We start from the raw sequence: 14325 nt of genomic DNA on the forward strand, positions 1-14325 counted from the left end.
TTAACCTCCTCGGGCCAGATTTTCAGAGGTGCTCAGTGTCCAGAAGTTCTCACTTGTATGGACATTGGTGTTGAGCTCATTTGAAAATATGGTCCCTTGTGCTTCAGTTTTCCCACTTGTAAAATGGGGGTGCTAATCCTTGTCTCTATCAGAGGCATGTTCTGCAGCTTAATGAATGAATGTCTTACGATGCTTAGGTTTAAAAGTGCTAGTGGGTAGAAGTGCAGAGGACCAGGAGGGACCTAAGGAAGCCCTATATAGCTAAGCATGCTGGACTGGAATGGCTACAGTAAATGATCTATTTCTTTCTGTCCCGTTGTTCTACAACTTTTTTTTTTTTTCCTCAAATGTATTATTTTTATTTGGCAGCTTTGGGGCTTTTGACGGTGTAAATGAGATACAGTGGGGCAAACTTCAAAAGCCTTCCTGAGCAAAGCTGGAGTCGCATTTGGTCTCGTGTTTGCTGACAGTTCACTAGTGGCCACAATTACTGCCGGTGCTAGTTGAATGTAAAGCAGGCTGCTAGTTGGGCTGCTGGTGAGATCTGGGGATTTGTTTGTTATTATTTTTTGGGTATTTTGGGTTTTGGTTTTTTTTTCTGTCTATTTCCTGCTTTTTGTGCAGTCTTATTTCACATAAAAGCATCCTGTGTGCAGCTTTTTTCTTTATCCATCAGAGCAGAGGAAACTTAGGTTTATTTAGGTGGGGGACCCCACAACCCCTATCTGGGTAATGATTGTAACGTCTGCTGAAGTATTAATAATGGCCCCAAGCCTGCCGGGGACAAGCTAATCAATTATACATTGCAGAATTGACAGCAGCAAGAGTGTAAAGTGGAAAAAAATAGTGTGACTTTTTTTTTTTTAATAAGGAATGGACAGGGGAAAACACCAGTAAACTTTGTAAATGGTGTGTGTCTTTTACACAAATCAAGTGTGGCAAGATGATGTACAAGCTTGAGTGCTCAGTGGTTAGACATGGCCAGGAGAAAGTTTGTAACATTCCCCCCCACCCCTGTAGTTAGAAATGGAAAGTCTGTCGCAACAGGAGGCCTTCATCTCTGCTCGCGCTGTGTTTCAGGCTATCGGCATGTGTACCTGGAAGGCATAGAAGAAGCGTCCATCTTCGTTCATGTAGCTATTAATGACATCTGTGGTAAGGTGAGTGACGGACTTCAGTGCTGTAATGTGGCCTGCGTTTGTAGTCATGCTGGCGGGGTTTGTACCATGCAGGGAGGGGGAGAGCCCGGGGTGGGGCCCAAGCTAACCCATTTGTGGAATCCAAGTAACTGCCGCTCTGAGGTTTTTATAGTAGCCTGAGATCTCTTTAAACATCTATGTAGCATAAGCAGGTGGCACAACCAGATAAGGAACCCCCATTGCACGGCTAATCTAGTATCTAGATACTCCCCTTACAGTGCTTCGGTTCTGGGGCATTCTTCCATCGCTTCCCACTCCATTTGGTCCTAGTGAAGGACCAAATCCTGACGCAGTTCTTACGGCTACTGGACAAAACTTGGCTAGGAACTCTGGTGTAACTCTGAAGTGGCTTCATTGAAATGGCAGAATTCAGCCCATTGTCTGAGCAAGGCCTTCGGGATTTCGCTTAAGTGTCCTGCTATCGATACAACCAGATGCAGCAGCACAAACTGACGAGAAACTGCTTGTTCAGTGAGCAGGTGCTCTCTCTCCATCACCACACGCCTCTCCAGGCACTAGGCATGTCTTCCAGTCCTTGTGGGGGAATCCAAAGAAAATGGAGCATTTAGACCATATAAAAATGTGTCAGGCTGTCTATACATTACATAACGCATTTTCTGGTGGTTTCTGAACATCCCCCATTGTAACACTGATACAAACACTTATGCAAAATGAAGGACCCCTAAAGCACCCACCCCTGACGCATTGTGTAATTGGTGGAGAGCTCCGGAAGGGCCAAAAGAGGTTGGCAGCACCCTGGCGAGTGATAGCGTTTTATAGGCAGGGGTATAGCACTTCAGCACATGTGTGTGCGTATATATGGGTGTGTCTGATGCATTTAGTGCTGGTTTGGTGCTCCTAAATTAAAAGTGCAGATCTGAATTGTTGAGGCTTTCTGGCTGCAGAATTTATGCCAGGAATGCTCTGTCGCTCTGCCTCCCTGATGCTTTAGCATTTTAAACATAGCGCTGAAGAGTTGCCAGCTTGGAGACTGGGTCCCTGTTGCTGCACTTTCATTTTCGGGTCTGTCTTTGACTCTTTGCGCTGAGAAGTACACAAAGTGGCCTCCCTCCTGGGTTGTGGTGCTCAGTGGTCGCTCCTCACCTGCATCCATCTGTCCAGCCTTTGGCTTGCTTCACATGCAGTCAAAATAGAACTGCCTTGATGACATGTTCTGATTTCATATCAACAGTTCCCAGGTTGAAAGTACAGCCGAAGAGCTTCAAGCTTCCCCCATAGCTGAGTCGGAGACTCTTTCCTCTGCAGTCCATAGCGTTTAGTTACACATCTCCCACGTGGCTAAATCCCTGCAGTTGTTTTGTATAAGGTGATCAAAAGAGGGGCAGCAGGCTGAAATACCGGCATTCGGACAGCAGGAGGCAGTATTGAACAGGCCAGGAGTCCTAAAGGTTTCTAGTATTGCTCATTTTAGGATATTTTTTTAAAGTAATGTAGCTATTTTAGGTGAATTCTAAAATAGGAAAGAGTTGGGATAACTCATGGGAGAGCTGCACTTTGGAGCGTAGAAAGAGGGTAGGTTTCAGGTAGGGATATCCCACTGCTCATTTCAGTTAATGCCCCTACAAGGAGAGGAGTGTCAGGCTATTACTGCCCAGGTATCTAATGCCTGAATTGACAGCGTTCCGGCAGGCACAGCTCCCTCCTTTCTGACTTCGCTGGCAGCCTTGTCTGCAGCATCTGACCCAGGATGTCATTTGCCTCGTGAGAGGATCATGGCTCTCAGGAGCAGGAGACCTGAAAGCTTTGGATGAGAGGGAAGCGGCTGGTGCTAGATAATGAGCAGTAACATGGTCAGTGTTCGGCGCTCCAGTCTGTGGTGTCCTTAGCCCATCCACATGTTGGTAATGCCCAGGCCAGTTAATGCCAGTCTCCAGGAACAGGAGAATAAATGACAGGCTGAGAATAGCTATTACGAGACTGATTCTGCCTGAGCTACCGCTGCTAAGTGTCTGAGATCAAAGCAGTTGCACAGGGTGTAAATCAGACCTTATTTAGCCTTCTATAATTCTGTGGCGAAGAGTGTGGTTTGCCCCAGGGACCTGCTTTCAGATACATGCTCCCTGGCTTTGATTCAAGCAGCATCATTCAGTTTTACCCCACAAACCTCTTTTTGATTCCGGGGTCACTATGTGCAGGTTGATTGCCTCTTTCCCTGGCCCCTCTTGCCCCACCACATACCTAGACTGGAAGAGACAGATGGTTAGGGCCCTCAGGACAGTGGCCGGTGCATGCCGACGTGGGCCACGAAGGTGAAACAAAGCATCTCAGGACTGCACCCCTTGCACTGACCTGCAGTCGCCTAACAGTGCCTCTCTGCTCCACTAGCCCAGCTACTGAGCTGAGTGTCCCTCCCAGCCAACCCGCAGCTCTCCGTGTTAACTCTGCTGAAGGCCGGTCATAGAAAGAGAAGTGATAGAATTTACCAAAGCAAAACATTTTCTAAATGCAGATTCTCCTCCCTGCCCCAGTCATAATGCTACAAAACAGGTACATTCTTCCCTCCCTCCTGATGCAGTGTGTGTTTGTGCTGCTACAGCTACTGTGTGCTAGAGGGATCGTGGAATATGTTGCCCTCCATCAGAGGACGCTGTGCATATGTCTACCCTGCAGTTAGACACACACGCGGCTGGCTCATGCCCACTGACTCGGGCTAGGGAGCAGCTTAATTGCAGTGTAGACATTTGAGGTGGTACGGTCACAGAGCTTGGGCTGCAGCCTGTCTACACCACAGTTAAACAGACCCTTAGCCTGAGCCCAGGTTAGCTGTCACAGGACAGTCGTAGCTTTTTTAATTGCAGTGTAGACCATAAGGTGTCTGGCTAAGCTGCCCAGGCCTCCTCCTTTCTCCTGCTCCTTTCAGGGACACTATTGCTGGGGCCGGCTGTGAGACCTCTGTTGCTTAGGCAGTTCCATAAATATGAGTCTGCTATTTCTGACCCAGCCTGAGCTGGGAAACACTGGAAATGTCCCGAGAGTGTCTGTTGGTTCCCATGAGACCCTGTTGTAACTTCTTAGCTGTGGCGCAGATGCTTTGCTGAACTGGAGATGGCCCCGAGCCTCTGAGACTGTCAGTGATGGCACAACTCACAACTCCCCTGCCACTATAAACCTGTTTAATTGTGTTTGCTTTTGGACCTCAGTTGTTGGAGCAGTTCCCAGAATGGTCCACTTCATATTTGACCTGCCGTCTTCCCCCCCGCATCCTGCTGCCAAAAAACCCCCTAGAAAGGAACGGCTGCTGCTATCCTTGCTGCAAACCCAAAACAAGGGAGAGAAAAAGGCCAAACGATTACCAGTGCTGCAGATCGTAGTGCCCAGGTGATTATTTAGCTCCAGAAAACTTTGCCTGTTACAGAAGAAGCAGCTTCTGGAGCTTAAATCCTGTGCTTCCCAAATACTACTTAGCACTTAATTACTGCAAACTCCGCAATGGTGGGGCGTTGTAGGGTGTAGAGGGGGGAGCATCAGGGCTTTATCTATGGCCCCAGGTGATTGGAGAGGGGATGTACAGAGAAGGAATGTTCCATCAAGAGATTACTCTGTTTCTGTTACTTCCTGAGTTTCCTCCCTCTTTATAAGAGTTACTTCACATCTGGCCCTTTCTTCTGCAACAGGCAAAAGGAGATAGGCTAGTTTTTGTCCATCTGAAGATGCCAAGAATAAAAACAAACCTGGGGATGAGGGTGGGAGATAAGAAAGAAGAGACCCTTAAAACAACCGTAGGCTATAGCTTTTGTACATATACCTACGAAGGTGAAAGGCCTCATATACCCTTCCTGTTCCAACTTTCCCAGAGCCATCAAAGGCTTTGTCTACACTGACAAGTGAAAGACAAAACTTCTGTCGTTCACAGGTGTTAAAAGAACAGCCCCACTGAAAGACACAAGTTTTGTTGACGACAAGCGCTGGTGTGAACAGCGCTTTGTCAGCCAGAGCGCTCTCCTGCCGACAATGCTAACGCCGCTCTTTGGGGATAGACGTTTTTTGTTGGCACGAGAGCCAACAAACAGCGCCTACACTGCGCACCTTTTAGCAGCACGGCTGTAGTGACGCAGCATGGTGTAGCGTAGACATAGCCTACGATTCTTCTCTTATTGAGTGAAATCTTGGCTCCCTTCAAGTCAATGGGAGCTTTGTCATTATCCTCCAGGGGGCTGTTTTTCAATGCCCAGCCATTCTCAAACTTGGACATCAGTTAAATTCAGAAGGCACATTTTCAACTCTTTTTTCCTTTCTTTTTTTAAAAAAAGCTTAAATGTGTGGTTTTCTTTTCTTTTTCTTTTAAACATAGTCCTAATTAAAGGCTGGAGAAAGTGACAGGAGATTTTAATTAGGGCAGCAAGAAATAACGAAATAAACAATAAAGACTTTGTATCAGTTCAAAGAAGTCCGAGGGGAAGCTTGAGAGCATCTGATGCCAGCCTCTGATGGTGTGAGGGTAAAACTCTTTCAAGTGTTGCCTGGCAACAGCCACAGAGGATGGGGAAGGGAAGTGCCCACCTGGCCAGCCACGTGCTGGGATCAGAGGGGATGGAAAGGGAGAGCAATAAGATGAAGGCATTTAATTTCCAGTTAAGTTTCTTTCTAAGGTGCCCACTTCCTTCTAGCCTCTTGCTGCTGGTGGACTGGCATGTGGTCTCTGGTTTTGTATCTGTTTGCCTTATATAATTCTTAGATGCAGAGAAGTGGTCTCTTCAGCCCTGCTCATCTACAGGTCAAGTTCTACGGTCTCTCCTCAGTGCACCCTGTTTGTTACAGCAAGCGGAAGATAACCTCCTAAATCATAGTCATCCCTAATCTTGGTGAATGTTTCCTCTGAAGTGTCCTTAGCCCCCTCTTGTGTGGCTGTTTATTGGTTTAACTGCTCCCAGGAAACTATTTCATATCGAAATTTGCCTTTCTTTAATTGAAGGCAGGCACTCGCTGTTATTACATCCTTGGTCAGTCTCATATAATTATTTGCTTCTCTTGATTTCTCCTTTTTCCCCTTGAGTAACTTGCTGATAGATCATTTTAATTTGCAGCAGGATGACTCATCTGTTTAAACCTTTACAGGAAATTTTGGGTGGTTGGATTTTTCTCCGCTGTCTTACACAAGTAGTTTTCGTTAAGCACATCAAAGGACCCGTGTTGTGTCTTGCTGTTTCATCCCTGTCTTTATCTCTTAGCTTCCAGTCTACTGAGCTGATTTGTTTTCTGATTGCTTTATTTCCTTTTCATGTTCTAAGTATATTGCACATGCCTCTTGTTGCCTCTCATTACCACCTCGGCCTCCTTAGCTTTGCCGTGTGCATATGGTAATACTAAGATCTCACCTCCGAAAGACACAGCTTTTTAATGAGCCTGTGGACACTTCCAATCACATATTCTACGGAATGTGAGACAGAATACCTCCAGCCAGCCCTGTGTCTCCATCTCGCACAACACCTGCTCACCCCAGTCTCTTAGGACCACATTCTGCTACCCTCATGTTAGGTAGTACCTTGACATGTAAGCAGACTCATTAGAATCAACAGACCTGCTGATGAGTACATTTAGACTCAACAAGAGCAAAAATGGCAGTATCTGACCCACAATCTACATCTGGAACACTTCCCAATTGATTATAAAGACTATAGTCAACAAGGCTTCTGTAGCCTTGTAGCATGTAGTCCATCGGAACCCCTGCACCTCTTGTTAACTCAGACTTCTTGCTTATATGCTTGGATCAACTTCTGTTTGTCTGCTTTGCTAACGGTTAGAGTTGAAGTCTCCTGCATTTCAGCCTTTCAGCAATGTTGATTCAGGTCTCTGTGGTTTTGTCTGGTCTCAAATCACTAGATCAGTTCCTATTGTTTAGATTTAGGGCAAGGTCATGAGATGGTGTAAATCAGAGTATTAATTGGAGCTATGCCAAGTTTACACCTGCTGGGGAATTGGCTTATTGACGCCAGTGAAGCTATTCTGTTTTATACCAGCTGAGAATGAACCTTTAAACTGAAAGGATGTTGACTCCAGTTTTTCAGAAAGAAACATGGAGTGGAGCAGAAGTCTGTCTGGATATAAGTGCTAAAAGACTTTGCAGGCATTAATATTTGCTGGTGTTAGACATCTGTGTACTAGAAAATGTCCCCATGTTTCTATTCAAGAACCAAATGGGAGGGTGCTTCTGAAAATCAAGCTCTTTATATCTGATGTTGCTTATAAATAGAGATGGTTGGAAAATCTTTGAGTTGTTTTCTTCTTATTATTTTTGTCCAAAAATTGGGAACATTCTTAGACAAAAAATTTAATCTCCCCCTCTTGGCATTTTCCAACCAACTTTACTTGAAAATGAACCCTGAGTTGACCTGTGGTAGAAACCTGTGCAAATGCCTTGATCATGTTAATTTTGGGTGGTTCTGTGCTGTGTTTATATTATTGGAACAAACAAATTTTCAAAAACAATTATCAATCAGTAGCGATGGGTCAAAACTAGAACCGCATATCTGATTATTTCCCCATACACCTGGGTGAAAGCCATGTCACGTGTCTCCAGACAACATAATCAACCCCTGGTTTTGCCTATTCTTACTGATCCATTTGCTCCAGTGCAAATGTTGTTCTTCACTAGCATTGTCCTAAACTTAGGTATTGTAGTTTCTTCGATAATTCATAATTGCAAAAATAGGGCGTCCCAGGGTGTCCCAGCACTTCTAGTTAACCTAAAACCTCTGTATGGACCGTTCTGTCTCCTAGGTTTGATCTTCTGTTTCTGTCTCTTCTGTAGTCTATTCACGTATTGTGGAATTTCTCATGTTTTTCTAGATGTGCATATTTCTTAGATCCTCCCTCAATGTTGTTTTGTGTCTTACTTGCCTTTACTCTGTCTGTTTGTGATTTCAGTGGACTTCTCTATGTCAAAAAAAGTCTACTTTTAGAAGCAGAGCATTTTTAGGAGCCTTGAAGGTACCCCCTCCTGACTCAGGAAGGTGTAGTGAGCACCACCACACACCTGCATGCCTCTAACCAGTGAACTCATTAGCATTGGTGTTTCCTTATTAGCATTTTGAAACTGTTCAACTCATATAACATGGATTGTGACGTTTTACTTGGTCAGTTTTGTCGGGTCATTGATCAGCCAGAGAGCCCACCATTTATGAAGCAGATCCAGGATAAAAATCTTTCTCTTTTTTTTTTCTCTCTCTCTCACATGCTGTCTCTTCTCCTACATCCTAATACCTTTTTTTGTTCATTTTTTTAAGCTACAGTTCAAACCGGTTCCTTCAGTTGTATGTGATATCATTTAACGTAATGTGGTTAAGTTTTCGGAAAGTCAACTGTAAGGACCAAAGGCTCTGGTGCTGATTTCTGTAGGTCTGCTTTGGAGAAGGAAGTGGCCAGCACTATTTTCAAAAGCTAGAATTGGAGCTGAAAGCAAATATTCTGGATCTTCTTCTAAATGACTCTTGTTTTTACCTTTTTATTTTTTTTAAACCAAATTTGCACTGGATTTGGGATCTTGAATCGGTAATTTGATTCAAGCATTAATGGCGAGTCTAACAAAGATGCACCAGATAAGCTAGAATGATACCTGGGGCCCTTCACTGCACATCACCCATTCCATCAGTGGGCCACTTTCTTTCATTTTAATTGGGGTTATTTGTGTGTGTGTGTTTGGAGATTTTTCTGAATTTTGCAAGTATTTTATAATGGGTCTGATTATCATTTAGTAAATGAGTGCACTTGCCAACTTGTCTCAATTGGATTCTGCTTGGAAACTTCATATTTTGGCTGTATAATTTCTTTCCCGCTCTAGTTATTAGCAGATGCGGTTGCTTAACAACAAATGTTTAACCTAGCTTTGAATTTCTCCAGTGATGGTGAGTCCGCAAACTCCCTTAACAGCTTGTTCTCTTGCCCTAAATATCACAGAGGCTGTATTTGTTTGTAGTGTTGTTTATCGCCCAGTTGGTCCCAGGATATTAGAGAGACAAGGTGGGTGAGGTATTCTCTTTTATTGACCACCTTCTGTTGGAGAAAGAGAGTCTGGAGCTACACAAAGCTCTTCGGGTCTCTTTTACCCACATAGAGCTTATTGATATTTAACCTCAGTTTTCCCTGCCCTATACTGTTTGCACTGCCCTTGTTGGCTTATGGGAATAATTGGTCCCCGTCTTCTTTCTTTAAACAGGTACGTTTCTCTTGCTTATCTCTTCTTCACTCAGAAACATGGTTACTCTTTCCAGGTATAAGGCTGATCCAAACCCTACTGAAGTTGAAAGAGACATTACCGTTGACTTCAGTGGGTTTTGGATCAGGCCCTTAACCTATGATTTTTATGGGCTCGGTTTATAGGATTGCACAGAGCAGCTTTAAACCCAGCCTTGCTGGCTGGTTGAACTGGGTGTGCAGCTGCTTCCTAGCTCTGAAGCCATGCAGAGCAAACAGAACATGCTGGTGATCTGACCATGTGTTCTAGGGCAGGAAGGTAAATCACTTAAATTTGACACTTCTGCACTTACAAATGGTATTGTAGAAACGTGACCTCCTCTGTGACATCACAGGGCAAAAGATCCAAGGTGACTGCAAGCTGACTTCTAGCTGGTAGCGACACTGAATCAGTTGCAAACTCTATCTAATAGCTGATAAATTTCAAGCCCTGGCCTGTGGGGCCTCTGATAAGAGCATGTGTGCTCCTCTTTACACCCCAGATAGAGGACAGAAATTATCCTGCTACTCCAGGAGAATCTGATCAAACTGCAGTGACAGAGTTCAGGGAGGGATGAACTGGTTAGAGGAGAAATTCCTAAAGCAGATCAACAGAAGCAAGTTATGTATAAGATGCTCTGAGCACACAATCAGAACCAGAGGAGCCCTTTATTATGTACGGGCAGCTTGTTACGTCAAGATTGGCAAGTGCACATGGAATGTTTATAGGAATGCTGAAGCTTTGTAAAATTCACTGGATTGTAAATCAACGGTGGGAGGGTGTGGGGAATTGTCTGTGTTTTAACATTTGGATAAGCATTGAAATGTATCTATTATGGCTATGACTGCCTTTGCTTGTTTATAATGTGTTTCTCCAATGATGAAAATGTGCATGAGGGACATTGGATGAGGAGGTTGTCTGGTAGGAATTGATTAAAACGCACTCAGATGGGTGGGGAGGGACAGAATCTGTCCTTGAGATGGGAACATTTCTGATGCTGGAGCCTGGATACCTGGTCTCCTGTATGCTATTATTATGGCACCTGTGATAGTCTTATGTATGTATAGAACAAAACGTGGCATTTTATAGCTGTTTTAGACTTCCCTACAGGTATAAAAAAATGTAAAGATCAATTTGAATTACAGGGTTATTTTGGTTTTTGATGAGGAATGTGGGGGTTTTTTTTAATTGAAGGGGCATTGTCTGATTAAACTGTCAGCTTAAAAATTGAAACCTCACCCATGTTACTAAGAATGCCTTGGCTGATTAAAATTGGAATGATTTTTGAAAATACAGTTTTAGCTTGACCCCATTTCTGTTGTTTGTGTTTTCAGCTGTTGCGTGTCAGTCGGTTTGCACCTCTCAGTTCTGCTTTGGACCCTGACTCTCCCCTTCCTTGCACATCATGTGCTCAGTTACTCCTGTGCAAAGTGTCAGGGTTTGTCTACACAGCTGTGTGGTTGCGGCTCCAGTGCGGGGGGAGAGCTCTCCCAGTGCTGTAATAAAACCACCTTCGTGAGGGGAATAGCTCCCAGTGCTGGTGCACTGTCTACACTGGCACTTTACAGCGCTGAAACTTGTAGCGCTTGGGGGGGGGAGGGCATTTCACACCCACGAGCAAAGAGTTTCAGTGCTGTAAGTGGCCTTGTAGACAAGGCTTTAGAGAGGGGAGAACTCTGATTGGAAGCATTTGACACCCACTCTGCACAGTTGTTAACTGACAGCACAAGATGAAAGACGGTGGAGATACAGGCCCCCTGTTTCTATTCACTTTTTCTGCCTGGTACTCCTGCAGGAGCCCGGCACTGTTGTGTCTGGGTGTCCAGTATTACAGGTGACTTATTTAATTGCAAAAATATTTTTTAATTGACTTTTTAAAAAAACCTGTATTGAGTTTTTCTGCCAGACTGGCCTAGCCTCGATGAAGTGACCCTTTTAAAATAAGTGTTTGGTTGCAATCTATATTATTAGTTTTATTTGTATTCTGGTCGGGCCTAGGCGAAGCCCTGTGCCACTACATGCAGTACTGCTCTGTAGGGTGACGCAGCCTTCTCCTCTGAGACTTTGTGTCTTTCCTGGTGGTCGCTGGCACAAGGGGAATGGCCTTGGTCCGTTGCCAAGGAAAGGTGGCCCAGGATGAGGGTGAAAGGAAAGAGGCTTGGGACAGTCACTCAGGCTGGCTAAATCCCTGCTGTCATCACTGGCTTAGTGAGGCAAGGGCTCTGCCGACCCCAGTGGGTTAGCGAAAGGTCCACTGAGATGTTCAGGGAGCCTCTGATTTTAAAAAGTGCCGCACAGTGTGTAGGCTCACAAATTGACACGGGCAGCTCTTAGGGACTCTTTCCATTGGCTATTTCCCCTTTCCTTCTGTCCTGTAGCAGAGAGCGGGGATGAACATGGTGCTCAGATAAGCCAGCTGCATAAAACACTGCAGTGAAAGAACAGCAAGCTGTTCCCTGGACGCGCACAGCTGATGTCTTTATCATGTTGAGTAATAGTCTGCCCCAGTTCTAGGAAGCTTTGCATTGGAGAGCCAGGGGGTGGGTTAATGGCTTGCCTTAGATAGATACAGCAATGTAATATGCTAGAGAGTAACTCACTTACGATACCCACTACTTTTTGTTTAAGGTGCTCATCCAACTTCCATTGTGGTCAGGGGAAGAATCCTGTGGACTGAAATAGGAGTTAGATCAGACCCATAACTATCACTCGGCGAAGAAGTTGCGGTGAACATTACAGGTGTAATGTTGTTGTCCGTTTGTTGAGTGCCATCATTGTGGGACTCAAGAAACTGGCTGATCAGGGTAACCAGAGATATTCAAAGTTGCTGTGATGTACATTCTTAATATGTTTTTTACATTTGGTGTTACTACTGTTAAAGTATTTTTAAATATTAAAACACATTCAGGGTTTGTTAAAATTAAATATAAATTAATGATTTTAAGAAGTTTTATTTTGTTAAAGGAAAGCACTAAATTTGTAAGTCTCTACTTACCCTGGATTCCACTGATGAGTTAATTGCCTCTTCTCCCCTCACCCCCAAGTTCTGCTCTGCATCCTCATAGTGAGCCTGTGGGGGTGAACCAATTCATACTTGTGGGCACATTGGAGGGCTGGCCCACCAGCTCTGCCATGGAGATAGCAAAACAATAACTAGTATTTTGAAAAAGTTCCTTGAAATTCGTCCTTGGGCTGTACATTTCTGAGTACCCCACAGCTTGCTGCTTTCAGTAGGCACTGGGGTACTCTGCACCTTTCAGAATTCAGGTCCTTAGTGTTTTTCCTCCCAGTATCTAACCCCTGTGGATTTCCTTGTAAGGAGATGTGTAGTACTAATACAAGAATAAAGCTAAAGGAAGGGTCATTAATACAAGAATAAAGCTGGTTGGAAAAATTAAAACAACATTTCAATGAAAAACAGCGATGAAATTCTGCAAACCCATTTGCCTTCTCTATCCCCCTCATTTTCCAAACTGCTATGGTGCTGGGCAGTGACAATTTCGTAGGAATTGGGGAGGGGGACACTCCTTTGTACTTTACTGCACCTCAAGTACTTGTGCGCCAGGGCAGACATGCAATTTTTCTATTATGGGGGTTTCTTTTATTTTCCAGGTCAAGCAAGCTCTGGGCTTAAAAGGTCTATTTCTCAGAAATCCAAAACAGGCCTCGCTAGACAGTCATGCTGCTGGTCAGCTCCATCGCAAACACTCCTTTAGCAGCCACATCTTACGGCGGACGGCCAGCGCCCCTACCAAGAGTCAGAAGAAGAAGAAGAAAGGCTTTCCTGAGATTGTTATCGACGCCAGAGACAACAGCTCTGAAGGGGCCAGTGAAGACCGCGAACTGGAAGATTCTTCACAGCCTCGCTTTGACAAAGAGCCGGAAAGCTCCTCTCCATCGCTGGCTCCCAGAGAGGGGGCCAATGGAGAGGTACATGGCAAAGAGTTGAAAGGTAAGGCTCATAGTTCTGGGAAAGGTAAACACCAAACTCGTACTCATGGGGGTGCAACTTTCAGTGAGCCCACACGGAGGTCCAACAGGGTCCGTCTTCAGGAGCACCAGCAGGAGAAACAGAGTGTCTTTGCACGTTGCGCCATCAATGGCTCTGGTAGGATCGGAGTGGCAACCAATTGCATGAAATGCATGATTGGTTCCAAGGAGAGCCCCGATCTAGAATGCAAGTGGAGTGACCATGCTACCAGGCCAGTCGCTAAAGATCTGCTGCACCATGATCAGTATAGCAGTATAACGGGAGACGAGAGGTTAGAACTAAAAAATTGGGGTATAACAGAGCAACCCAGGCCTTGGTCAGATTTGCAGACTTGCAGCAGCCTTGGAACGGCCAGTGATCAACCAAGGAGCACTCAGTCTTTTGTGACTCCAGGGAAGAAAAATGGTGAAACTAAATGTCATGGGATGAAAGGTCATCCCCGGCAGAGGTGGCAGTGCCAATCAGGTGGCAAGTATGGAAGCACTGTCAACTTGGTGACAGCCAGCAATGGCTCAATATCCTCCAACTCCAGCAGTCTAGAGAGTCTTGGAAGCCCAGAATTCCCCAAGCGCTTGTCTGAGAATTCCCGAAGGCAAGTGGGCACCCTTCAGAGGGAAATGAATGCCTTGTTCGTTCAAAAATTGGAGGAGATTCGAAGTAAATCCCCTATATTCTTTACTGGTAAGACCAGATTTTTTTCACCTCATTTGCCTTAGATCATCACCTCATTGTCTTGGCTTCCTCATAGCTCCTCCCCTTAGACACTCCCACATTTTTATTTTGCCACCGTAGCTCATTTTGTTTTTTTCAGTGAAAGAAAAACATTTCTGCATGAATGTGCTTTTTGTTCCCTAGTTGTGACTGACCTAGACTGGTCCTTTCCATACCTAGCAAACGATCTGCAGTAGCACATCCATCTGTCATCCATGAATGTGGAGTGCAGA

General features: G+C 44.9%; 1 protein-coding gene across 6 annotated transcripts in view; it reads left to right on the forward strand.

The window, feature by feature from the left end:
* PLCH2 (phospholipase C eta 2) overlaps nt 1–14325 on the forward strand; it is a 323217-nt gene that overhangs the window by 301262 nt on the left and 7630 nt on the right. For 5 of the 6 annotated variants that reach the window (XM_030537215.1, XM_030537214.1, XM_030537213.1 and 2 more), the window contains 2 exons: nt 1081–1160; nt 13003–13342. In XM_030537215.1, coding sequence (XP_030393075.1) covers nt 1081–1160; nt 13003–13342 — 420 coding nt within the window. Of the gene's footprint in view, nt 1–1080; nt 1161–13002; nt 14063–14325 lie in introns of all 6 variants that reach the window. The other variant, XM_030537218.1, reaches the window with a different exon arrangement.

The sequence above is a fragment of the Gopherus evgoodei genome, chromosome 18 (genome assembly GCF_007399415.2).
Source record: "Gopherus evgoodei ecotype Sinaloan lineage chromosome 18, rGopEvg1_v1.p, whole genome shotgun sequence".
NCBI lineage: Eukaryota > Metazoa > Chordata > Testudines > Testudinidae > Gopherus > Gopherus evgoodei.